Source organism: Sphaerodactylus townsendi, linkage group LG11 (assembly GCF_021028975.2).
Source record: "Sphaerodactylus townsendi isolate TG3544 linkage group LG11, MPM_Stown_v2.3, whole genome shotgun sequence".
Lineage (NCBI taxonomy): Eukaryota > Metazoa > Chordata > Lepidosauria > Squamata > Sphaerodactylidae > Sphaerodactylus > Sphaerodactylus townsendi.
The window spans coordinates 44,925,844-44,953,780 of NC_059435.1; the positions used below are offsets into that span (position 1 = coordinate 44,925,844).

Below are 27,937 nucleotides of genomic sequence, written 5' to 3' on the forward strand. Positions count from 1 at the left end.
CTTCTGCAGCAGGAGCACTAGATGCCAAGCTTCCATTAACAGTTTTTTGTTAGTTTATTATACCTACAAATTCATTGAATTCATCATAGAAACCTCCTCCCATTTGTTGTATAAAGATATCAAAGTGCTCCAAGAAAATAGCAGACAGCTTGCTGAAACATTGAAGAACTTTCAAATTAAATGTTAGGGTAATGGAGCAAGATGGAGCAAGCACCCAGTCCTACCCTACCCTCTTCCACTTCCAGGGGTCAATATCGACCATTTTGGAGATCTCTGCTGTAGACACTCAGCCAGGCTGCTAAATCTTGGCGCACACTTTACTGTTACGCAGGACAGGGGGACAGTGTTGGCTATAGAACAATGGAATAAAAGTATTTAGTAGTAAAGCCATGACTTTTCTTTGTCATTTCATGCTCTGATATTTTCAGCCTACTAAAAGGCAGAGATAAAGATGGCTTTCCAGTATATCAAGAGAAACTCATCAGAGAGTGTATTCGAAAATTTCCTTACTGTGAAGCTACATTGCTCCAGCAGCTTGTGAGAAGCATTGCTCCAGTTGAAATTGTGAGTCTCTGGGACTGAACAGCCCATTTCTTTTTGTACCTATTTGGCAAAGTATTTGAAATGCACAACATGCAGGTGACTGTCTTCACCACCATTTCAAAGTAGAGAGATCTAAATAGTCGATTGACAGAGCAATCTTGCCAATAATTAACAGGTAAAATCTGGATGTAGTTTTGCTTTCTGAAGTCCTAACCAGTGAGGACTGTGGAGATTCTTATAGTCCAACAGTAATGCAAGCCTTTGCTTTTTCTTCAGAACACATTTAATGCAACCAACCTAGTGCTGCTGGTAGTGCACCATTAGACCGCAACCAGTATCCGCACTTGAGATTATGCTGCCCCCTTCTCTCCATATTTCACCATCAAAAATAGAAAATCATACTTAGAAAAAACAAATGTTACTATAATTTTGAAAAAGTAGAATTTACAAACTGTAACTAACAGAGCATACTGGATTTTTTTATTGCAGGTTTTGAATGGTGCACATTTTTAAAATTGCAATAGATGCAAAGATCACAGTTACAAGATGGGAATCTCCTTAACAGGAAAAGGGGGGGGGGGTTAGAAGTAAGATAGAAAAAAGAATCACTATTGCTAGTAAAGTTGCTTATGTTATGATTGTCTTAACTGTGTACTGATGATGAAAACCAGATAGGAAGTTCAAAAAAAGCTATGCTATTTTATGTTTTTCAGTAAATACTGGTAGTGCAATTTTTGCACAGAATTCATATAATACGGATGTCTTTTTATTTCTTCTAAAGATAGTAAACATCTCACCATGTTCTTCCTACTCAAGACAGAAATTCCTTAAACTCTCACTGTAAATTTTAAGGACATAAGCAAAATATAGTGCATTATTTTATAGCTAGCATGCCATCACCAGTTCATCTTCTGTTACCATATCCAGCCAAGCTAATCTCAGTAATCAGTTTGCTTCTTCTCATAACCCATCAGGCAAAGAAACTGAATGCTCAGTTGAGAGCTACCCCAAGAGCTATAAATTATATACGTAAAGGATTTTTGCTGCATATATTTTCAAAAATTATGGATACATTCTTCTAATTGTTTTCATTAGTGCAGTTTGTTTCCACATTAAGTCACGGTTATTTTTCCCCACAATCCTCAGGGCTCTGATCCTACAGCATTCTCTGTACTCACACAAGCCATTACTGGCCAAGTAGGCTTTGTGGAGGCTGAGTTTTGCACAACATGCGGGGAAAAGGGAGCAGCCAAAAGATGTTCGACATGCAAAATGGTGAGAATTTGCATTTCCTGTTTGAAAATCAATTATTACCAGTTTAAAGTTTGATCTTGCTCATCAAGGTGTACGCATCACACCCTGAACAGTTCTAATAAAGGCAGTAGTGTCAGTTGTCTTGACTTTTAAAGCAGAAAGTTGTCTGTATCAAAAAGCCTGGGAAGGGAAGATAAGAGAATACGTTACAATGGCAAAGCTTACCAGCCTTGTAAACAATTGGCTGAAACAGGAGTTTCATGAGAAGCGGAAGTTATATTTCATGTATTGTGCAGATATGTCTTAACGTTTCTGTAAACTAGAAAAGTAACTAAAATATATGGGGGGTATAGTGTTTTATACCAATAGTGATGGTAATAGATTTTAATGTTGAATTAGTATAATTTAGGGTATTCTATTTATTGCTGCAGTCAGTATGTTTAATGATGAATAGGTATTTTTAAAAGAAAGTTAAACTTAAAAGAACAATTTTAGTTTAATGGCTGATTGGAAAAGAAAGGTTTTCTAAAACTTAGAATGTAACAAATATCAAGATTCATTTTTAATATAGATGTGATTTTTTGCTATTTATATCTGTTAACTGACCATTCTTTTTAATATAAAATCACTTAAAAATAAATTCCAAAAACATTTGTTTGGTTTCATTTTTTTTTCATTCCAAGGTGATCTACTGTGATCAGAACTGCCAGAAAATGCACTGGTTTGCACACAAAAAAGTATGCAAGATGCTAAAAGAGGCCCAAGAAAAGCAGGAAATAAAAGCTGCCAATGAGAAAAAACGGCAAGAAAGAAAGCAAAAAAGAGGTTGATGCACATTGTTACAACACCATTTATGATAAAGTCTTTCACTGTGGGACAGTCTTTAAAACATTGATGTTGATATGGCCATGCCTGACCTGTGCCAGCATATTGATCTAATGGACAAGTTTTCTGATACTTTTCCCACTTAAGAAATGCTGTGCTTCTGTACGTTTATAGCAGTATGTCTATGCATTTGTACTTATAACTTGGTGAGGGCAAGTAGCTGCTAATGGAGGTGTCAGTAACTGCCTATAAAGCCCCATTCATCAGTGGGGCTATGGGTCTATAACCCCAGTCAGGTAGTAGATAAAGAAATCAAGATTCAGTATTTGCTCCTACTGAGCTGATTAAAAAATACATCACTGTCCCCCTCTCTTTTATTCCAATTGAATCCATATCCTTAATGAGCAGGGGCAGAAGCAAGTTGTAATTGTGCTCCCAAGCAAAATTTACCACCACTCTTTAAAAAAACTGCCCGTGAGATTTCGCCTTGACTAACCTGACTCTCTTGGACCTATTATGACTTCATTATACATGCTTTAAAAGAGCATTTTTGAAACAGTGGTGTTATATGCCTGTTTGTTCGTTTGCTTTTACATCTGCATAACTGGGGACCTGCTGGAAATTTGCAGGGAGGGTGCATCCCAACCCCCTGCATTTGCTTTCTTCCCTTTCCCTCCTCCCCAAACTATCATCCACCCCTTTCTCCCCCAACCCCTTTTCCCTACTCCCTCTTTCTCCCCCCATACCTTCTCTGACAATTCCACCCCCACCCACCCCCAATTTCAATTTCTTTTCCTCCTTTCCATACCTTGACTTTCTCTTGGGCCATTGCCCTTACTTAGAAACTTGTTACATTAGTGGCAGGGCCCTTGGGAGCAGCTGCACTGGCTGCTCAGGTAACTAATCAGCACAAGCAGAGACAACCTGGACCTTCCAGGTTTGCAAAATACTCTCCTGTCAGTGTGGGGCCACTCCACATATTTAGATGACTGCAGATCAGCCCACATTTGGCTATTATATAGGTTTGTTATGATTGTAATTTATTGTTCCTATTTTTCCCCAGAAGCTGTACAAGCAGCAGAATCTATTTCAAATCAAGAACAGTTGGTCTCTGGAAACACTAAAGAGAGAGAACCAAAATGTGATGGGGATAAAACTGAAGAAATCATTCCCAACAAGCAGATACCTATATCACCATTTTCACCTGACAATCTCTCTGAAGAGTCTAATTTAACAAATACTGCTGTTGCAAAAGCTTATGAATCAGAGGAGTAAGTGAGGTCCAGCTGGAGAGAGAAACTTTTTGAAAAGATGTGCTGTTTACTACAGTGTTGTGAAGCACAAGTCTACAGGGTGCAGTTGTGCTCACTCAATCACATATGTTGTGATTCAACATATGGCGACTTGCTTGTCCTGTATAATTGTGTCACACTATCCTACATTCTGAGGACAAGAGCTTAACCATCTGGTCAAAATCAGAATAGCCTGTCCATCTGTCTTTGTAGCTACACTGAGCAGAGTAGACTTTAAATGTGTTTCGGCCACAGAGGCATTCGCTTGCAAAATGAAAACTTGTGTGTTGCATTGAAATAACTCATGTTATTAAAATTTATATTGAGTCTCTTTGTACTAAAATAATATAAATGAAGTAAATTAACAATCAAACCCCTGTTAAACAATGTGGCTTTGTCATCTGAAAAGCAAATACTGCATTCTTCTGGAACTTCAACTATATATTAAAAATGAATTTTGCTATTTTTCTTATGTCTCTGTTTTCATTAAACAAATCCATGTTGACCTAACTGAACTATTACTTTGTTAAAACAAAGCTATATTAAAATGAGTTACAGAACATTTCATTTAAAAAAATATTGAAGTGGGATCGTGTTTCCTATCAAATCTTTTCATACCACCCAATGCTTTAGCTTCAATTTGATTGCATTCTGGAAAAGTTGATGGCGGAATGACAAATGTAAATTTGTATTCAAGAAAGTATCTGCCACAAAACTCTAGGCATAATGTTCTTATCTGTAATTTTTTTTAGCCACTTACTGAAGCTCTCTGTCTCTGTTCACATAAACAAGAGTATCTGTTTTGCTTCAGCCTAATTCTTAACTACCTGCTGAAGGCTCAGCTACTGCATTTGATCAACAGGTGATGCTTTCAAATACTATTAAATTATAAAACTGAACATTCTTCTGCTTTATAATCCATTTGAAGGTTATAACAAATTCTGAAAATAAATAATGACAAAAGAGAGGTTCTTACAACACTGCTTCCTAAGGAAACTTTGCAGTTATCTGAATTTTACTGTCAGTCTCTCCGGGTGTTTTTCTGGCTTGGTGCCAAGGTATTTTTCTTCAGAGGTGGGCACTTTATCCCAATTGACAGTACGGAACTCCATTATAGAACGTTTCATTGCCCTCACAAAGACAGCATCTTCTGGATTTTCAAATGGAATTCTTAAATAAAGAGCAAATTACAAGATAACTTTTTAACACAGTGAAGTAACTAAAGTTTAAGGTAAGTGACTGCTGACATTGACTTGCGAATATTTTGATAATACTTTATAGTAGTCATGTAAAATCACAATGAAATAAAGCAGTCTCTTCAGAATACAGATAAAAGAAGCTAAACGCTACAGAAAAGCACAAATGCTACTCTTGCAATGAGTCAGCTTCTTGCATCCAAATCATTGTGCTTTTAAAGCATTTAAATCTGATTGAGTGACCTCTTTAAAAATTAAGTATTAAAATTGCTTTAGGAAAACCACTACAATCTATTTAATAGTTAATACAGTGCCAAAGCAAACCAACATAATGTACATTTGCTGAGAAAGAACGTTCTTATGCAGTCAACTGTGTATGCTAGAGCGTGCTATACCTATAAATGCTGCTATACCTATAGCCAAACACTGTCTTGGACCAGTGAGAATCTTTGGCAGAGCATATGTTGGTACATGTTGGATAACTATGAGATATGCGTTTTTCATTTGAAAGCACTGAGTTGAATAGACAGGACAATAGACACGGAAGCCTTATCTGCATCTCTCTTCCTGCTTAAGCCTCCAGAGAAAAACAGTTGGGAAATGGGGGCAAGGAACCTTCTAGAACAGGGGTAGGGAACCTGCGGCTCTCCAGATGTTCAGGAACTACAATTCCCATCAGCCCCTACCAGCATGGCCAATTGGCCATGCTGACAGAGGCTGATGGGAATTGTAGTTCCTGAACATCTGAGAGTCAAGACTTCTGGCAATTCCCGTTCCTAGAAGATATTCTAAGTATGGAATTTGGCAGTGGAAGCAGCATAAGTTTTTAACAAGTTTTTTTAACAAGTTTTTTAAATAGATAACATGAAAATAATTAAAACACATATACCGAAGAAGGGCACAGATAAGTTCTCTTGAGGGTAGAAGGGAGAGAATTCCATAGTTTTGCTGCCATAACTGAAAAAGTATTTTCTTGGGGTGCCACCCATCTAGCCTCAAACAGCAGGGGCACCAAAGAAGTGATCTGAAGATCACAGTGATCAGATAGGTTTATATGGCAGTAGGTGGTCCTTGGGTGTGAAATGTTGATATGCGTCTGATCTTTAAATATATTTTTGAAATATCTTCTTGAAAATCTTGTATTAGCTTTAACACATAGAAATTAAAGAGATAATCCAGCTACTTACTTAACCAAGTGATTTCCAAACTCACAACCTAAAACAAGTGTGGAACAAGTTATTAAAATCTGTATATCATTTTAGTCAACAAATGCATAATATTGAACCATAAGAACCAATTCTACATGCTATCATTATGAATGAAAGACATTATGTGATCTAAACCCTTCCTCAATGTGAAATTGATTTCTAATTTTTTTCTGATCAGTACTTATTGTAACCCATATGGGTTTTCATCTGGTAAAGCAAATGCTTTTTTTCTTATTTTGTAAGCAAGAATACCAATTACTCATGTCATGATAGAGGAGCATTGAGTAGGGGTAATTTATAAAATATTAAAATGAACGTTGGATGGGTCTGATGACAGTCATTTTAGGGAATAACTGGGGATGGGCAAAAAAACCTCAGAATAATCCCTTTCCCTGGAATCAGAAAAAGCCCCTAAGGTTGCCACAAGGATTTTTGTGATGTGTGAGTTGACCTTCAGTTGCCCAAGAAGTGTCCTGTATACACTTTCTGCCAAGCCTGGAAGGTTGGCACAACCCACAAAAGTCCCCAAAAAGGAGTAATGATGCTCCCTGCATGTAAGCTGAAATTGGCATAAAACTACTTTAGAACCGATGGTGGTCAAGAGTGCTGTCAATCACAGCTGACTGTTTGTGAATCCATGGGGTTTTCAAAGCAAGAGGTGGGTTGTCATTGCCTGCTCTGCGTAGTGACCCTCAACATCTTTAGTGGTCTCCCATCCAAAATACTAACCAAGGACAAACCTGCTTAGCTTCCAAAATTGGCCCAGCCTGGGCCATCTGGGTCAGGATAGGACCATCTGGGTCAGGACCTGGACCTAAAACCCATGGCAACTTATTTAGCAAGCATAAGTTTGTTCATGTCAGTAAATTTAAATACCATAGCAAACTCTCAACAGATCTGCTCACAGTAAGGCAGTTACAGAAATTTATAAACTGAAGCCACATAGTAAATACCTGGAGGCAAGCGCAACACTTTAGTTAACGGCCAGCTTTTATTAAATGGTGCCTTAGGCAATAGTGGGACATCTATTCTCTTCCCAAATCCTATAGATTGGAGGACAAAGGTCTGTTTGTGGTTGTAAATATTCAGAGCCAATGATCTTTCTTCAGCAGTTATTTCTGTAAAATATGAACAGATAATGTTCTCTATAAGTTTAACCATCTGCTAATATAATGGAGAACACCACTACCCAAAACATATTTCTCAGCCAACAAACTGAAAATAGATAAGGCGCAGATCCATTTACAGTGGATTCCTGTGGGGGACGACCACTAAGGGGTCAGTGTGACCCCAATGCCGGCATAAATGCCACTTTCACCAGTGTAAGAGGCATTTATGCCAGCGCAGAGGGCACTTACACTGGTGCTGAGGAGCCACGTGACAATTTGGTGCCCAGGTGTCAGCACCAGGTCTCCTCCAGCACAGCAGCCTGCACTGAAGGAGGGTTCTTGTGGGCAAGGCTGAACAAAGAGCAACTCCTTGAAAAGATCAAGTGATCTTAAAGAAATATTGGATTATGGGCTACAGGCAAGGTTACAAATAATAAAACTTGCAGCTGCAACCAAGCAGCGACTGGGAGCCCCAGAGCCAAATCCAGCCTCACAGTAACACCAGACCACTCAATTTGCCAACAAGTGGTAGGAGGAACTGGTGTTTGTGACAAAAGAAATCACAGATGGGATATTTTAGGCACTTTAGGTTCTGACCCCGCTATTCCTTACCCCTGGAAGACAAAAAATTAACTGGAACCAACTGCATTTCATGCTTTGGCCCACAAACCAGGAGTCTATTTTAACAAAATCAGCAGTTGGCGCTCAGCCCAGTGCTAGAAGGAGTGCTTAATGGGCAGTGCAATCCTGAGGAGGGGGTTGTTATGCTGAGGCCAGAGACAGCAGCAAGCCAAAAGCAACATTGCCTCTTCCCCGTGAAAGTGGCCCATGCAGCTCCCTGGACTGGCCCACTGATTTTGCCGGTATAAATGGGGGTGTTCCCGTGCTGAAAGGGCTCAGGAAGCTGACCCTGCAGGCTCCCAGGCACAGCAGCTCTGCTGGTACCCAGACATGGCTCCCCAACACCACAAGTACCTCTGCAATGGCATAAGGGGCATTTATGTCATGCTGCCTCCTTAGAGGAGTTTTGCCTCCCCCATAGGATTGCACTGTTAGTGTTATACAAAAATGTCCATTTTTCCCCTGGCTCTGTCAAGATGCAGAAGTGATATTTGAAACACCTTTAAAATAAGTTACCAACAAATGATTAGTCTGAAACATAAATTTTATAGAGAACTAACATTTGGACTATAGGAAATTTACTTTGAAATTAACTTTGATACCCAGACTAGTTAATTTATTTCAGCTTGTATGTGTTCCTTGAGATCTGCACAACTTAACTTGCACAATTTGAAGATAATATCTGTTCAATTTGCAAAGAAATTTCTTAAAGTTAGGTCCAAATCATTGTTCTTGTCACAGAAAGTCTTTATTTACAAAATTAATGACATTAACTTTTATGTGGTAAATCTTTTCAAAAAGACATATTGTTTTCTTCCTTGCCTGAGGATGTCCAACAACAATTCTACTTCTGGACCAAAATAATTACACATGTAATACATCTCCCAGTTTGTGATGAAAATAAAAGCTACTGATACCTTTTCTATCAAACAACAGAACTGAAGGAAGGTGGTATATAACATAAAGACGGTATCTGCAATCTTGTGACAGACAGTTATTAAACAGATCTGCAGGAATGGAAACAGAGACACCAAGTGATCAAAGAATAAGCTGAACAATAACAATCCATATTTCAATACACATTATTCATTTATTTGTTGGGAAATTTGAGTGATTTCAGTTGTGCAAAATATCTTGTTATGTGGGCAACAGTTACCATGCAGAATGCTACCTTTCTACCTGGGTCAAACAGTTATACAGATGCAATAGTTTAAGCCTTATGCCACAGTTTATGTCTTAAGCTCAGTTGTACAGTTGCAATCGTTTAAGTCAACGACACAGTGTAGATACAGGTGAGTTCTTCCTTACGTGCAGTTGTGTTCCTTACAAGTTTTTTCCCACTTGCCTTCAAAGCAGACCTATTTCCAAACCTGCTTGCAATTGTTCAATAAACCAAAGAACTTCAGATCTGCCAAGAACCCCACTCAGTCCTAACCACTGCATTTACTAGGTGAAGTTTCCAGGCTATCTTCAAGATCCACATGGAGAATGTTACAGTAGTCCAGCATGTCACCAAAACATGTGCAATAATAACCAATTGCTGCAGATGGTGAGACTTACTTGCACAATAAATACACCACGACGACAGGCTGGAAAAGGAATGGGCCGCAGCCCGTTTATTGAAATGTCAAACATAACAGCAATAACTATATACAAAAGAGCTGGGCGGCAAACGGGTCGCACATCCCATCCCATCATATGGGACTGGCGGGAAGGGAAGCCCCAGAGATAACACTCCTTGCTTCCACCCTCTTCCACGCCCATGCTGAGGAGAGCGAGGGCACCGGTTAAGCCCCAAGGCCGCACACACAGCCCGTCCTCCTGCCTTGCCTTTGCTGGGGTGTCGGGCACCGGCTAAGCCCATGGCCGCCTTACCGGCCCAACTCCAATCACCCTTCATAATTTCCCTGGGGTGTCCGGGCAGCCGACCCAGCCTGCCCGGCCTGCCAGCCTGCTCCGCCCCACCCGGCCCTCATAGGGCGCAAGCCTGCAGGAGCCCTAGCCGGAAGGCTCGTTCTCTCCCCATGATGTAGCGACATTAATCGCTGTGCAAACCCGCCAGGCTCGCTGACAGTAAGGCTCCCCAAAAGAAAACCCCTCGCCAACCCAGTTACAGGGAGGGTGGAGTGGGCCACGCCTTGCTGGGTCTCGCCGCCGGGAAGGGCGCGGACCTGGAGAGGCGTCTATATATACCCGGGCTCCTCCCGCCAAAGCGGCTGGGAGCCAATCAATGCACGCGGTTCTGCAGCATGCAATTCCTACCTTGCAACCCCTTATTTTGCTGCGCTGCTCACCCCAGCAGCAATGGCTGCCCCTGGTTATTCAGGTGCATCTTATTTTTTATTTTCCCAGTATGGCTGTACCTGGTGAAATAGCCTAAGCTGGTAAAAAGCTTGTCACTTACCCATCCCAATTTTAGGAAAAACCTCAGAAGTGCCATGATACTTACAGAGTTCCCCCTACAACCTGCTGAGTTGTTGCCATAAGACTTAAACCAAGTTGTGTAACTTCCTTCTCTTTACATCACTGGGAAACGTTTAATAAGACTGTAAGTTGCTAAATTGGTGCTAAGTCACAGTGCACTTAATACCTAATGGTTGAACTAATATTATTCTTGGAAATATTTTAGTGATCTGTTCTGGTAACAGCCCAGTGTACATATCATCAACCTATAATGTGATGATCCTGAAAAATAGATCGATATGGAGAATCTGCATTTATTTCCACCTTTTAAAAAGCAATTCCTTTTGAGAATTCTTTTGCTGCATAACTATAAACAAGAAAATTAATTTCATTTCAAAGAACCACAAGATGGCAGTAACAGAAAGATCACTGCTTCCAGAGCTCTGAAACAGCTAGTCTCATAGTCTCTACAAATATTGTTAATGCTGAACAGTGCATACAGCCTCTAATTTCACACAGATAGAAAAATATATAGCACATATATAACACATAACGGATGAAATACTATTTTATCAGGGCAGCTAGATTGCTCTTCCATTTACAAATACTGAAAGGCAAAACAGAGCTAAAGAAAGTAATGCAAACATGTTCACACGGACAGGCACATGCTGGTTTTGATTTTGTATTTTAATACATATTTTCTATGTAAATAACGATACTGAATTTAAGTGTTGCATGTTGTTTTGGGTGTCTCGAGGCAAAGAAATGACTCTGAACTATTATAACCCAATGAAATTGAACACAATGTGAAGTTTACTTGCTGTACAGTTAAGCCTAATTAAATGCCATTATTTACCAGCATTTCCTTTTCCATACTATTTGGCCATGTCCATTGATCATGGTATGATGCTAGTTTGTGGATTTAAAAGGGTAACTTGAGTTCATTCCTGTATAATCTGTTTTTAGGACAATCAATATTGACTGTTGGAGTCTATTAATAGTCAAGGCAGAACTAACCAGTGTTAATTAATTCAAAGATGTATCCTAAAAACAAGAAAGGGAATAATATGATTGATGCACCATCCTTATATGCTTGACTTGTTTTCAACTTGGCTCAGCTTCAAGTTCAAGTCACCTTTATACTGTTAGCCATCATTCAGCCTGTTGAATTTATATGAAGTTTGAGTGATATTAAACACTTCCATTAGTTACTTTACTACGACATTAAATTAGTTACTGTTTTTTAAAGTTCTGAAAGCCTAGTATGATCTATGAGCACATTCTTTCAGAAGAGAGACAGAAAGATTTCTTACACTTTCACTTTCCATAGGTTAACAGCTTATAATCTTACTTCCCTGAAGGCAATTTTGTACAGCAAAACGTAGTGGCGCCAGCACTGTCTTGTTTATCTTAATATGAAATTTAAGAGTCTCAGGCATTTTCATTCAACCCTTGCTCTGTTCAGTATACTAAAAAAATACCTACACTAGTTAAAACATATAGTGGTATGTTTAACTATGACCCTTTAAAAAGGTTGAATTTTGACTCCATTTCTTCAAATCAAAAATAGCGGATATGAAATATTTTAGTAGGGGTCCTGTCACTGTTGCTCTATACAGAAAAAAAGTTACTTAAGGTCTGTAGACTCATCATTCCTTTTAGCTCTTTCACAGTTGTTTCCAGGTTCTTCAACTGGTTATTATGAAGCAGCAGGATCTGCAATGAATGTGCATGTCTAAGAGAACCTGTAATGATAACAATAATGTACATATTGATGCTGCATTGTATAATGTGAAATACGCAGATACTCTAACAGCCCAATCCAAATGGGAGCTGGGGAGCATCGGGAAAAACCACCACATCTCCTCCTATCAGGTTTTCCGGCAGCATGGGCAGGGAGAGAACTGCGAAATCCTTCAGTCTCTGGGAACCCCATGGGGGAAAGGAAGGCCCCTTCCGCACACACAAAATAATGCCTTTTCAAACCACTTTCACAACTGTTTGCAAGTGGATTTTGCTATTCCGCACAGCTTCAAAGAGCACTGAAATCAGTTTGAAAGTGCATTATTCTGCGTGTGCGGAATGAGCCGAACTTGCACCTGAAAAACATGGAGCAAGTTTGGGGCTGGTCGAGTGGTGTCTAGGCTCCAAAAGCCCAGTAGAAGCCACCTGCAGTTGGATCCACTCCTATACCTTCCCCCAGAATGCCCCCTCCCCCATCGGAGTGCAATTCTGTGTCAGATGGGTGCCACAGCCATCTGGATGTGGGTGCCATGGAGCTCCGCAGCAACCTTACCCCAGAGGCAGGGGTGCCTTTACTGCTGGTGGGGGTGTCCATTATGTCAATGGAGTAGGCATCCAAGTGGGGGATTTGTCCTCTCACACTGGATTGGGTTCTTAGGATAATATATACAAAGAAGGCAATATGGCCTGTAAATATTTACATCTAAATTGAAAATTTTAGAGCTGCTAGTTCACATTCCATGAAACCTTAACAGTAACACAATCAGAGGCCACTTCCGCACGGCCACGCTGGGGGTTGGGTCGGCGTACATGACGCCGACCCAACTCCCCCCCCCCCGGGGAATGACAGGGAAGACGGCGCCACAGAGCGCCATCGCCCGATCAACGTATCTTCCCTGCGACTGTCCGGCGCGTCGCCGAGGCTGGGGGGCATGTCCCCAGGCCTCGGCGACGCGCCGGACGGTTGCAGGGAAGGTAAGTCGATCAGGAAAGGGGGGAGGGATGGCGCCTTCCAGCCACTGCCGTTTGCACGGCAGCAGCTGGAAGCCGCCGTTTTCCAAAAACCTCACTCGGGGAGCGAGGTGGGAAAATGGCGGCTTCACGCCGCTGGGGAGGAGCAAAGGTGGCGCGGCTGCAAAGCAGCTGCAACCCCCATGCGAACAGCTCCCTAGGGACGGCGTTTTTGCCGTCCCTAGGGTGCTTTATACGGCCCGTGCGGAAAGAGCCAGAGTAAAATATGGAATCAGCTTAAAGATTGTGGGGGGGGGGGGGACCTCACCTGGGTAGCCTTACTGGCTCCAATCAAACCTGATCATCCGCACATAAAACCAATTGCTATAATTCGAACAAAAGAACTGGATCAGAGCCATTCACTAACTGGTTTCTATCTTGATGATTTTAAGAACTGGAACCACATTACCAGTCTATTCAATACTACTGCACTTGCCTTTTCGTCATGATCGCTTTCTTAACAGAACAAAGAACCAATCACTGTACTTCATGCTGCTGAGAAAACTACTGGGGCATAGGCAGTGCAATTGAAAATCAAATGAAGTGCAGAACAAGAAACAAGAAAATATGTACAAACATATTACTGAACAATTCCCATTAGATATACATAACAGCAATAATGTACATGTATAGAACAAGTCCAATCAAAGACAGGAGCTTCACTGGGCAGATTGTAATACAGCAACTCTTGGAATCTTGTACTTTGTTTAGTTCACTCACTCACCTACATGTATGCTGTATATCTACTGATTCTATGAAATCTCCTCATTATTCAATATTTTAATGCTGTCTGAAAGTATGGAAATCATATATTTATGGTTCCTTTTAGTGGGGATTGACTCTTTTAATTTAAATGTCGTATATGATTGTTTTAAATGTTTGTATATGATTGTTGGACACCATCCTGAGCCCTCCAGGAGAGGGCGGTACACAAATTCAATAAAATTAATTAATTAATCGGCAACCATAATAAATTTCAAGGCTTCCTGCCTGCCTGAATGTCCATTACCTTGCAAACTGGAAGCATGACCTAAGGGCCTCAGACCAAGTGATCCCTATGCATGAATCATCAGTGATCACCAGCAAGAATCGCCGTGCCAGATTCCTCCTTGGCCCACAATTGCTCTTTGGCCTTCTTTTAATCTGAATACTGCAAGCATTGGAGAGCTGGCCTGCCAGCTACACTGGTTAATGTGTCTGAGGTACAGTACTAGTCCACAGCCATTATTTACCAGGGACTATGAAGTATATTGAGTATATGCTGGAGAATCTTTGTTGCAAGGGTACCAAATTTATCACCTGGATGGAAGGAAAGTGTTTGATGGTATCTACTACACAGATTCCTGATATCTAGAGATGGTTTGAAAGAAAGCTTAGCTTGAACAGGGTAGTCCTTCTAAAATGGTTCTGAAGTCAAGAAAATGTTAATTGGAAACAAAGGGGGGAAAGGCTGTAATCAAGGTTGGTGATGCTCTCTCCTACAAGACAGAAGTAGTTTTATGGGCCAGCAGAAACCATTAAATCTTCTGTCTTGAGTGGAGAATGGGGGATTTGAGATGTTCACAGCTATGAAGAAACTTAGCCTACCCTGTTGAATTGTTACAATTTGCTTACTGTTAAATAGGATAAGCTGCTTTCTAACCACCCCTGAATGTTCCTTTGGAACATTCATGATTTGGTGCCAAACTTTTTGCCTTGAAGTCTACATTGAGTTGAGTTTTTGGCTTCACACTGAAGCTTTGCCAGTTCTTGTCAATCAGTCACTTCCAGGTTCAGGACTCTCCTGGATCTGGGCATGGACACAGTGGCCTCTAGACCCAGCTAAGGCCTCTTCAGTAGAACAAACCAAAATCACAATAGGAAAATCCAACCTCTTTATAAATGGTTCGACTGGTACAGTTCCTTTTTTACTCCTTAGGATTTTTCTTCACTGTATTAAGGACTAAGCTTCTGCTGACGAAAACTGTCAGAACGGGATTACATCCAGATTCTTGTTCCCAATCTCTGCAACTATTTATCTATTAATGCATGAATGTTCTTACTGCCTTAATTGTTTACTATTTACCTTTTGGTCACATTTTGTAATTTCTGTAGATGTTTTACATCTGTTGGTTATTTATTTAATTTTCTGTGGAGCAAATAATTGTGAATGTGTTTTTTTTATCCCAGTGTATTGTGATTCTGATTTGTTTTTTACACTGTAATCCCTTGGGGGTTTTTCCTTCAGATGAGTAGGTTTATGACATCAACTAGGCTGAGTCAGCAGAATTAGTACAAATTTTTAAAGAAAGCTTCTTTTTTATTAACCACAAGCAAGACCGAAAAGTAGGGAGAGAAAAAATGAGAAAGGGAGACTACAGAGAGCCCAAAAGAAAGACTGGAAAGGATCCTAGCCTGGACATGTTTCAAAGGCAGAACTCTTCAAGATCTGCTAAGTTCCTGTCCAAGTCTACAAGCAAAAGGAACGAGGAAGAGGGTGCCTCCCAACAGAAAATGAAGGAATCAGGAAATTATTCCCTTCTTTCTGCACCCATGAAAGGAATTGCCCATCCATCAAAGATGCCCTCCTCATAAAGAATGAATTTCACAACAGGTATTTTATGGGGTAATTCATGCTCAACAATGGCAACAAAAAATAGCAAAGTCTTAAGAGTATATTGTTCATTCTTTAGAACAATTACATCATCTCCTGCCTACACTTTTACACAAAGTGCCATATATATTTAGTTCGCTCAACAATTTTAGTCATTATTCAAATATATCTGTATTCACAGAAATCACAGACCATTTGTTGTATAAAAGAAACACAGCAAACAGAATACCTGCTATATTTCTGATTTCATTGTTATTGAGGTACAGTTCTCTCAAGTAACAGTTGTGCTTCAAAAAAGTTAATTTCTCAATCTGAAATGTGAAAATCAGAATAATAGGATTATGTCTTTGTATCAGTGAGAGCTGCAACTAAATATATTGGCTCTGATCTGTCATTCAAATGTTCCCGCAAAGTTTCCAAAATAACAGAAATATGACACAGTGAATAAATGTACAATATGAAAACAAGCAGTTTTTAACATTAATCATCAACCTATAAAATATTCATGATTTCATCCATTTCCATGAGGCCTAACATGTCTTTGGAAACCACCTTTAAACCAAGAACTACAGCACAGTAATTCTGGTTTAAAATTCTCATAAACTGAAGTGGTAATGCTAGCGTAGTGAAGTGGTTAAGAGCGACAGACTTTAATCTGGAGAACATAGTTCAATTTCCCAGTCCTCCACACGAAGCCTGCTGGGTTAGCTTGGGCCAGTCACAGTTCTTTTCATGATCTCCCACTCAAGTTTGACAGGGTCTGACCATAAGTGACAGTGTTTCTGGATCCCTCCCGGGTCTTGTCAAATCAAACATGTGCCATGGTTGGAGCTATGGGCAAATTTTACAGCTTAATTCTCAGATACATGGGAGCTCTGTTTTAGATTGGGAGTATGACATGCAGGAAAAAGAGAGATAATTCAGATTGAAGGGCAGAGTTTGTCTCCCTTCCCAATTCCCCACAAAGATTTGGGAAAGGTCACAAAGAGCATTTAGAATTCCAACAGGAAGGTGCCTTTTGCACAGCACTGAAGTATGAAAAACAGCAGACTGCTTACTGGCTAACTGTTGTTGTATGTCAAGAATGTTTATTATCAACACAGTTAATGCTACATAGCATACAATTACTACTCTCTCAATGCAACAAAATATATACACTCTCAAATTATGTAGAGGATACATTTTTCTAATCTTAAAAACACACATATATATTTATAACTATATTGATGAAATAGTGGAACTCTGTTAAATATGGATATGTTTTGCCTTGAGATTCTACAGGCTGCACCCACCTTTTTGAAAAACTGCCTAAAACCACCTGGTTTCATGCTTCAAAATGAGTTTCATATTCAAAGTGACAGCTAGAAGCCCAAATACTTCAAACATAGAAACATAGAAACCAGCCTTGCTGGTTGTGGCTCAAATGATGTTTGTAACACTGGCTAAAAGAAAGTACTCAACCCCAAGCGTGTCTTTCCCAAAATAGGTTGATACTTGTACAAATAGAACAATACAGTCAAAATTCTTTCAGTGTCACACATTTAAATGTCACACATATAAAGCATAAAGAGAACAATACATTCAAAACAATACAATGTCATACATTCCACTGGATGAACTGAAGATGTGTTTTATTCTATCCTTTTAAAATCAATTACCGGTAACTCTTAAGTGTGGAATTTAGCAAAGCTTCAGATGTTACAAAGAACATTACTTTAACTGTCAATGATTTTACAAAATATAAATATAGTACATTGAAATTATATTTTCAAGCCTGATTACCTTATTATTATTTAGCCACAAATACGTTAGTATCCGGAACTGTGATAAATCAGGGACTTCTTTCAAACCTCTGGAAATAAGTAATACAACTTTAATGTTTAATTTTTTAAAAATCAGTTCAGTTCAAAAACCTTCATCAGGCATCGAAACGAGAATTGACAAATACAAATAAACAGAATGAGAGAACTGGAAGGAATGTCCAAAAGATATAAGAATACTATGAACAGAAAAGAGAATCCAAAAGATTAATCCAGAGTATTGATCAGAAAACTGCCCAAAATTTCCAATCACATAGGATCCTGATTGTTCAACAGATAATTCAATTTAAAATTAAGGGTGGCAAGAGCCTGCCAACGTTGGGGCCTTAAGAAAAAAAGTTGGGTCTAAATTTCATAAATTTCAGGCAAACAAACAAAATGTGCTCAAGCAACTCTTCAGGAGTTTAATGTTCAATTATATGTTATACTGTAAGAGCTTCTACAGAAGCACTGCAGAGGCTATGCAACTACCTTAGTATGAAATAGGCATTTTTAATTACTAAGTGTGCATATGCACCATTAGGACTGAATATTACACTTGTCAAGAGATCATGGTTTATTATTTCTTTATTAAATTATTTTCTATTCTGACTCTTGTTACTCTCTCTGACTCTCTCTGCTACTAAAAAAAGTGGTTTCCAATATTTAAAAAGGGATACAAAAATGATAACCAACATAGATCCTAATGCTAATAATATTTCCAGTACAGACCAAAGGGGGGGGCAATAGAGCAGCACGTACGATGCTGCCTCCAAAGAGACCTTTGGAGGCACAGGTGCTGGGGGACAAAGAGAGTAAGCTCTTCTCTTCCCCAGGAAACCCATCGCCAAGGATGACTTACGCCATCCTTTTTGGTGGCATATGTCTGTGCCACAAAAAGGAGGTGTTCCCAGGCCAGAATAGTTCTGGGAGCCAACTAAAGTTTGTTTTGCCCCCAGGAACATCCTTGGACCTCCCCCAACTACACTTGCATGAGCTCCTGCGGAAGAGGGTCAGCAGCACGTACAATAGCCCCTGCTGGTGTATTCACCCTTTACGCCAGCAGAGGGGGCACCAATATCACCAAACTCAGCACCACTTTCATGGTTCCATTCAGCCCCCCACCCCCTTTGGATTGCACTCTTCATCATCATCACTATAAAATAAATCCTGTTAACCTATGTAGCAACGGTATTTAAGATCATGACATTACTGATGTTGTCTCTAATCAATACTGTTACCTTAAAATGTCCAGATATTTGGAAGCATCTATACATAAACTCATACATTTCACACACCACATTGGTACCTTTCCTACTAATGTTTCTTGTATAAAGCATTGAGTATAACAGTACAATTATTTTTTAAATATCCATATATTACATCCAGTACACTACACCACAGCGCTCTGGCTGGAATAAACACATTCCTGGCAATAAGTCACAGTACATAAAATGAGACTTACTTCTAAGTAAACCTGCATAGGATTGCTCTCTGAGTGATTATCTGAGCCCATCAGATAAAAGGCTGGGAATAATTTTGGAGGAGGAGAACATCTACAAATGCATTGTCTCCCACTAACCACAAACTTAGAAGATCTTCAGGCAATAGTAAGGAGCATGGTGGGGTAAGGAACAGCAGCATCCTGCTGGCTATCTATTTTAGGATACATAAACTTAAATTGCTATATTATATAGGTATCTGTATGTTACCTCCTGCAGGCCCAACAGCACCTCTGACATTAAAATGTCAAACACTCCTTCCCTCTACCTGAATACTACGGCCCTGATTCACATATATGTACCACAAACTTAATTTTCACTTTTACGTTCACTCACCAGCCTCCCAACATCACATCTAGCTTTGTCCTCTGGTGAGTCTGGAACACTGAGGAACGTTGCCAGCTCTGATCACTGCACAGTACTACTTAAGATTCTCACTGGTTTTCTCTTTCTCTCCTCTTTGACTCTAGCATGATCACAAATGGGAAATCTGAAGGTAGACCTTCTTTCCCTCTCCCACCTTCCCTTCTCACCACTATATTCTGTTTATTCTGCTGACTGGGTGGAAGAGTCTTAAAATAGAATGCTCATAATGGAAGCCAAATGAAATTTGTTTCAGTCTTCTATCAAAACCAGCTGGCTAATCCATCAGTTGAATTCAAGTTTCAAGATAGCCAATTCAGTTTTGACAATAGTGTACCTTAATAACTGAACCATGGTTTACAGTTTACAGTTTACATGACTTTTTACATGACCAGGCTCCACAACTATTGTTTCTCTGGGGCCTGATTTCTGCAACTTATTCAGCAAAAAAAATATATGTTTATGAAATGCTTGACTGTTAGTAAAGAACTAAATAAAGTTTCTGCTGGCATTGTCACATGTCACATCTTCTAAGCATATGCTTTGGGCCTGTCCAGTTATTTGGTCTTTTGGGGAGGAAGCAATTATTCATTTAAATTTTGTATTACAGTATTCATTGATTTTGTGGATGCTTATGTGCTTTCAAACTTTGCCAGTCTCCTGGAGGCTAACTGATGATTAGGGGAAATGGACCCTGTGAGTCCTTGCTGTTGCTAAAAGACTTCTATTACAAAACTGCAAAGCTAAATGCCCACCTCCAGTAACCAATAGACTGAGGACCGTACGACCTTATCAGTATTTGAATGTACAGAATATATATGTTAACTGTGCATGGACATGTTTTTTAGATATTTGGAAACCTTTATAGATACTTATCTGTAGACTGTTGTTATTTTCTGATTTTTTTATTTCGTTCTGTTTGGAGGATTGATTTATAACAAAATATCTTAAAAATTACAAAAATGGCCAGGTTCTACATGCTTGGACAAAAATTCTCATCTCTTGGCCCATTTTTTAAAAAAACTTTTGAAATGCTTCGGAGACAGAAAACTAAGGCATCTCATTACTGACTTTCTAGTACACTGTCTCTACTACTTTGTCTCTCCCTTCTAAAACTATAAACTTCATTTTAATTGGCTCCACGCTTCCTATATCTCCAGGCTTACACTGTTCCTTTTGATGATCATATTGCACTCCTCAAACTACCTTAGTCTTCAGCTAATCAATGGAACAAAACTTGAGAAACTCACCTGATGATTGTACCCAAAGGCATATAATTTGCTCCAAGTAGAACTTAATTCCAATAATGTTTTTAAAAGCCTGCCCGTTTGTGAAAAGATTTCTAGTCTTTGCATGTCCTTTCTAAGCTGAACTTTTTAGGCCTCCAGCATTCTCTTCCTGCATACTGCTATACTAATCAATTTCCTGAAGATGACAGCTCTCTGAAGCAAGCGTTCCTATGTTCTTTTAATAGTACTGCAAATTGTAATGCACAGATTTTAACAGATTAGTTTTCTTTTCCAGTCAGCAGACCATCAGGTCATATTAACACCAGGCAATACATCTTTGAGAACAATTTAGGATTGCCTAAAGGTATCACGAAAAATGTCCTGACCATTTAGCATAGAATTGATGTGTGGAAATGGGCAGCTGAAGCTTCTTATAGCATACAAGTAAATAATATTACTTGGTAAATAACAGTCCATTAAACCTCTATTAAAGGGACATTTCTTCCAGGCTGATGGCAATCCTAGACTGATCCACTGGAATTCCAAACTACACTGAGTTCTGTTCCCAACATTTTCATAAAGACCAATTTATGCTCAATGACAGTGACTAATGGGACAGCTGCTCTGTTCCCCAAGCAAACTAAAAATCAGGTGCCTTGCACTTGGCCAGAGTGTAAGACCCACAGACAAATAAGTAACAGTTCAAAAACGGTTTAATGATATTGAAAGTTTAGGACTCTGACTCCTTCCATGAAGTCTATCTAATAAAAGAATACTTGAAATGCTGGAAACCTTTGGAGATGGTTTGAAGAATTTGCAGACACCAACTGTTTCCTTAACTGCTTCCAAGGAAGTCTGTGCCACTTGCTTCTTCTTCTGAGTTCTCCCAGTGTCCTCTAACTAGACTCTGTTTCCTTGGAATTCTGTTGGAACTGGATTACTTAAATTATCATGGATCTTTTACACCTTAAACGTCTGAGATATTGCTGTCTCCAGCCTTTCCCAGACACCTGAACTAAAAACAGAACTGTAAAACAGGAACTGCTAACCAATAAGAATGCTAAAGTGTTTTGCCTCTAGAGGGCTTCTTAAAGGGACGGGGTCTAACCAAGGTTCCCTCCCACAGAATTCTGTACAAAAGGTAACTAAACCCATTCTAACTAAGGGTACAACTGAGACTTAAATAAGGAAAATAGTGACAATGTCTCTAGAGGCATGACATCAGCATTAAATCTTATGTCTATGGAACATCATCCAGAAGCAGAACTGATTCCTCTTTCCTGATAAAAGAGCCAACATGCTATAGTTGCAAAGAGCAGAAGACTTTAATCTGTAGAACTGGGATCAATTCCCCACTCCTCCACATGAAGCCAGCTAAGTGATCCTAGCCCAGTCTAGTCACCATTCTCTATGAACTATCTCAGCCCATGTGCAAGCAAACAATGGCAAACCACCTCAGAACATCTCTTGCCTTGAAAACCCTATGGGGTTGCCATAAGTCAGTTGTGCCTTGATAGCACTTTCCTCCACCATTCCCTGATATGTCAATGGATTTGTTCAGTGGCAACTGAGCTCTAACCTCTGGAAAATGTTCTGCCTAAACTACCAGTCAAATCAGGCCAATGAGGGGCTGGCAACTAGTATTTTCTAGGCCAAATCTGGCACCTGGCATCCAGCTTTCCTCCTCAATTGCCAAAGTTAAGCAATGCAAAAGAGGAGAGAAAAGCTTACAGTCTGATCTTGCTCTATGTTGTGCATCAGTAAGTCCATATGTGTGCAGCTCTGTATAGGACTGGGCTGTTTTTAGCAACCACGAACAGGATAAATTGGGACCTTCTCTCCTTTCACCTTCTATGGGGTAGGGGAGAAAAGACTTACTGACCAGTTTAAGAATATGGAGAAAGGGAGTAAAAGAACCTAACTCCATGCCATTCTTATAAACATCAAATAGAAAGGTTTTTATGTTCTGTTTACATTAACATGGTGTGCTGACAACAATAACGACATGTTTTTTTTCTGTTTGCACTAACACAAGAGTGCTAATAACATATTTGCATTGACATAAAGTGCTAATTTAACCTTGTACACTTGCACTAACATAATGACCACAGGAAGAGTGTCTTGTAAGCATCAAACAGCAAGGTATGTTTTATTTTATTTACACTAACATGGAGTACTGACTATATTTGTTCTATTTACACTAACATGGGATGCTGACAACAATACTAACAACATATTAACATAAGGTGTTGATAACATCAAAAAAGTTTCTCGATAACTCCAAACAGGAAAAATAATTGTTAACATTCTTTTTATGTTAACATAGAGAGAAGAAGAGTTTTGGATTTATATTCCCCCTTTCTCTCCTGCAGGAGACTCAAAGGGGCTTACAATCTCCTTGCCCTTCCCCCCTCACAACAAACACCCTGTGAGGTAGGTGGGGCTGAGAGAGCTCCGAGAAGCTGTGACTAGCCCAAGGTCACCCAGCTGGCGTGTGTGGGAGTGTACAGGCTAATCTTAATCCCCCAGATAAGCCTCCACAGCCCAGGCGGCAGAGCTGGGAATCAAACCCGGTTCCTCCAGATTAGATACACGAGCTCTTAACCTCCTACGCCACTGCTGCTCCTCCTGTAGGCTCCTCCTGTAGGCCATCAAATCACAACTGACGTATGGCTACATAGAGTGCTAATAACAAGAAAAACATTATTATTATTATTATTATTATTATTATTATTATTATTATTATTATTATTATTATTATTATTATTATTATTATTATTTTATTGGACTTATATACCGCCCCATCCCCGAAGGGCTCTGTAAACATGGTGAACTGCTGACTGGTTCAAGAACACAGCTTAATCGGTAATCTTTTTCAATGCCATGTTTCATTTCATTAAGAAGAAACAGAGCTTTTTTAAAGTAAAGATTTTTCAAGTGGCTCAAACTTGTCTTCTTAATGAAGCCACTTTTTAATGGTTTTTATTAACACTCCATGTTAGTGTAAATTAATTGATAGGGTGCTATTAAGAGTACTTTATTGTCTATCAACACTATTAAAATTCTCTTTAGTCTTCATTTGCAACGTGTTTAAGTTTTTATTTTGCCCAACATGTTTTTTTGTTTATTGAAGCAAATGTGTGTTTTGGTTTCCTAAACTGTAAAACTGAATCAGTCACTCATGGATGAATGAGGCCTCTGAGTTGACTATGGAGCTATCAAATAGTGCCAAAATGAATTACCTTTCTCCTAGATACAACTCTGTGACATCATTACTTTTCTTAAAGCCACATATCTTCAACTGATGTTTTAAAACCTGAAAATAGATCATTGACAGAAATTTTACCTATAATCAAACAAAAATATTAGATATAGAAGTAGAAAGTCACAACACAGGATTTGTTTGTAAGTGTTTCTAAATATACCTACAGCTATTACATTCTGGTTTTTAATCTTTGTTCCTTAATTTAACTTCAGTACATACATTACTACATTTTTGTGGGAAAGACAAGCACCCTGTCCTGGGGCAAAACAGGTTCCCAGAAGATGGAGAAAGAAACAGAGAAGAGAATTGCTCATCTAGCTCTCAGCTATTAGTTCTTTGCTTTCAATGATTTACCAGCCTAAAGGGGTGAGATTTTGAAAAAGCTTCACTCCTACATGTCACATATTCAGACTTTTGTCTATAATCATATGGTTACAAATACTCTAGTGCTATCAAGTTAATGAATCAACTACTGCTGTGTGAATACAAGTTTACATTGGCACAATTTTATTGTGGAGTCACCAAAGACTAACTCATAGAACCCCAAATGTGAAGTCGGAACTTTTCTGTGCGATCACTGACGGTATATGTAGCTGTCCAACTTACCCCAGTATCCATTGTAGTTATGAGCTAGTGAGATAACCATATTTTTCATAAATATACTTGAATTTGAGCTGACAAAAAACAGAAAATAATCAGATAAAATTATATCCCAAGCCAGGATAAAACTATTATGACAAGTTTAGGATGAAAGATCTATGTATTGTCGAAGGCTTTCACGGCCGGAATCACTTGGGTGCTGTGTGGTTTCCAGGCTGTATGGCCGTGTTCTAGCAGCATTCTCTCCTGACGTTTCGCCTGCATCTGTGGCTGGCATCTTCAGAGGATCATCCTCTGAAGATGCCAGCCACAGATGCAGGCGAAACGTCAGGAGAGAATGCTGCTAGAACACGGCCATACAGCCCGGAAACCACACAGCACCCAAGATGAAAGATCTTTTAGTGAGGGACAATCTACTATTATTTTGGAAAGGGCATTCTTTTTCCTTATAGCCTCATTTACACATATGTCTTTCCAGCATTTGCAGAACCATTAATGACTTAAGATATGCTTCCATAAACCAAGTCCAAGAATTGTCGAAAACTTTCTCGGCTGGACTCAACTGGTTGTTGTGAATTCAAATTTAAATGGACTGAAAATCCCACCCACAATACAATGCAGTCAGCCACAAAGTTCCACCCAAACACTTACTGATTGGTTCCCCACCCTGAGACATGGACAATATATATCCCACTAAATATTCCCTTCTCACTGTACACAGCATGTAACATACTTCTCTCTGTGATATATCTCTGAAGATGCCAGCCACAGTTGCAGGTGAAACGTTAGGAACAAGATCAACCAGACCACAGCCACACAGCCCAGAAAACCCACAATAACCAGTCAAGTCCAAGAATGTTGCTTCATCGTTTTTATATCTATAAAAGCAAAAGAGTGAACTTCCAAGATTTTAGGATGAGGATTATGTTAAATTACCATCATTACAATCCTGAAGTTATCCCACAGAATCAGGCTGCTCATTCAGAAGGCTCATGGGAGGACAGATTTTTGACTACGGGAATGGTATCCATACTCTTTCCTGTTATATACCACTGAAGTGTATGGGAATGAAGGAATTTTAAGTTTGTCGGTTTCTCCTAAATTTCTAATGTCCTAAAATTCATTGGTCGCATCTATCCATACTATGTTTTAAATGGAGATTCTGTAGAATATCTTGCAAACATTCTCATACAACTGAGTTGATGTGTAAGAAATGTTCCTGACTTTGGTCCCTCTATCCTGCAGTATTCACTTCAGGGGTGGATTGTCCCTGTAACTATACTATAAATTCAAAACTATTTGGGACCACCTTCTTCCATGTGAATCTATCTGTTCACTTACATCATCATCCCATCATCAAAAGCCCTGCAATGAATGCTCTCAACTTGAGATATTAAGAAGGTACTAACAAGATACGTCCTTCTCTGTGGAACCATGCTGTTGGAATGCCTGCCCAGAAAGAACTATTGGAATGATACTGTTTGTAGCTTTTAAGCATGAAATAAATTCATACTTTCTCCTGACTGATGCTTGTCATTGTTAGCCAGCATGGTGTAGTGGTTAAGAGCAGATAGATTCTAATTTGGGGAACCGGGTTTGATTCCCCACATTTCCACACAAGTGGCAGAGGCTTATCTGGTGAACCAGATGTGTTTCCGCACTCCTACATTCTTGCTGGGTGACCTTGGGCTAGTCACAGTTCTTCAGAGCTCTCTCAGCCCCACCTACCTCACAAGGTGTCTGTTGTGCAGAGAGGAAGGGAAAGGAGCTTGTAAGCCACCTTGAGTCTCCTTACAGGAATATAAATCCAAACTATTCTTCTTCTCTTATTGCTGTTTGTTTCACTGCTATTTTTGAAGTACTGTATCATTTTTAAAAGCACACAATAAATGTGGGTTTGGTGCCTCTTAGCATTTAATTTTCCTGATGTATTCAAAATACAGGTGATACATGATGGTAAAACTGTTGATTTTTTTCATCTCTTACTACTTGTGTCAGACAACCCAGTTAACAGTTTAGGGAAGACATTCGAATATTTAATAGTCAGATATTTAACATTCACTGAAGATAAATTAACAGAAAATGTAATGGTGAACAAAACAATGGTCCAGGGGTGGTCTTGGAATGGAAAAGATTTGGCTCAAAAGTTCATGTATACTATACACTCCCACTGTAGCACTGGATTAATACCTCCTGTTTCTACATCAACGCAGTTCCCAATCTGTAAAATGGAATACAAAACGTATAGGCACAGCAAACTGCCTGCAAGTTTTCAAATATGATTTACAGTTACAGGACTGGAGTAGAAGAAAGGTGAATGTTGCAGTTTAAATGTCCCTTTTCCATTTAGGAAGCAAAGGTGGGAAAAGAGAATATTGAAGGGAACATGCTGGTGCTTCACCCTTGCTAGGGACAAAGAGAGAGAGAAAGAAAGTTTCTGTAACTGAGTTAATTGATGTTGACACTTGGCAGTGTTTGACTCACTTCATAAAACAAACTGAGTGTGGACTGATTTGTAGCTTTACAAAAGCGCACACGTTACTGTGCTGACAGTGTATGCCCCTGCAGCAGGAAGCACAAGTGAACGTGCTCACCCACCAGTATGAGGTTTTTTTAAAAAATATAAGTTATGTAGACAATCATGGCCACGCACTTGACAGGATCCTGATTACACGCATTGAGACCCCACTGGCTCTTTTCCGCGCATTATATTAAACCTTTCCGGATAGAAGGAAGGCCCCTTCATTTATGGACTGATCACATGACCACACATGTGAAGCCAAAGATGAACCAGGAGTTCCCTTGACCCAGGTGCATTTTTCTTTGACTTAAAAACACCCTTTAGTTGTTATTTTGTCCCCTCCCTTCCTTTCAGCCCTACCCAGTTCATGAAAAAGTTTCCTTGTTCCTTGGTCGGTTACTTATTTTTATTTCTCCACAATCTCTAACATACTTTCGATGAATAAATAGTCTAAATCTGTGATGGAAGAGGGACATTTGGACGAGAAGGTCCAGTTCTACCTCTACGTGAAAGACTCAGCGAAGAGCCCCAGGATCCCTGCCAGGGACACAGCAGGTGAAAGAGTCCCTCGCCTTTCCTTACCTACCTCCTCGCCCTTGAGCCCCCCGCTGCCCCCAGAAGCAGCAGCCATTTTGTCCCCGCGTTTCCCGGGCAACCATCCTAACAGCTTCTCCGCGAAAGGCGGAGAAAAGAGAACGCCAATCAGCTGACTGCAGCTATTGCGTGAAGATTATAGAATGGGGGCAGAGGGAGGTGGCTCTCAGACTGCGTCGTGGCTTTTGAGCCTTTTGTTGATCCCTCACCCGGTTTAAGTCCAGTTAGACTGAGTTTCTCTTCGCACGCATGGGTCGATTGGTGGA

At 39.7% G+C, this 27,937-nt stretch overlaps 2 protein-coding genes across 6 annotated transcripts in view; one reads left to right on the forward strand and one right to left on the reverse strand.

The window, feature by feature from the left end:
* The window catches only part of ANKMY2 (ankyrin repeat and MYND domain containing 2), a 20,899-nt gene extending 16,522 nt beyond the window's left edge, over positions 1 to 4,377 (forward strand). For 2 of the 3 annotated variants that reach the window (XM_048510935.1, XM_048510937.1), the window contains 4 exons: positions 429 to 564; positions 1,690 to 1,818; positions 2,481 to 2,622; positions 3,686 to 4,377. In XM_048510935.1, the coding sequence (XP_048366892.1) occupies positions 429 to 564; positions 1,690 to 1,818; positions 2,481 to 2,622; positions 3,686 to 3,897 (619 nt within the window). In that variant the 3' untranslated portion in view covers positions 3,898 to 4,377. The remainder of the gene's footprint in view (positions 1 to 428; positions 565 to 1,689; positions 1,819 to 2,480; positions 2,623 to 3,685) is intronic. The other variant, XM_048510936.1, reaches the window with a different exon arrangement.
* Positions 1,816 to 27,714, reverse strand: LRRC72 (leucine rich repeat containing 72). Of its 3 annotated transcripts, XM_048510939.1 has the most exons (11): positions 25,290 to 25,418; positions 24,563 to 24,630; positions 23,934 to 24,007; positions 17,581 to 17,650; positions 16,028 to 16,109; positions 12,083 to 12,196; positions 8,966 to 9,055; positions 7,272 to 7,436; positions 6,298 to 6,325; positions 4,891 to 5,084; positions 1,816 to 1,977 (listed from the first exon to the last, which is right to left on the reverse strand). In XM_048510939.1, exons 2-10 carry the CDS (start codon positions 24,572 to 24,574, stop codon positions 4,919 to 4,921), a joined length of 801 nt encoding a protein of 266 aa, XP_048366896.1. In that variant the 5' UTR covers positions 24,575 to 24,630; positions 25,290 to 25,418; the 3' UTR covers positions 1,816 to 1,977; positions 4,891 to 4,918. The 3 variants fall into 3 exon arrangements, with proteins under 3 accessions (XP_048366896.1, XP_048366895.1, XP_048366897.1); XM_048510938.1 differs by lacking the exons at positions 24,563 to 24,630; positions 25,290 to 25,418 and adding an exon at positions 27,664 to 27,714; XM_048510940.1 differs by lacking the exons at positions 12,083 to 12,196; positions 24,563 to 24,630; positions 25,290 to 25,418 and adding an exon at positions 27,664 to 27,714.
* Between the last annotated feature and the right edge of the window lie 223 nt (positions 27,715 to 27,937).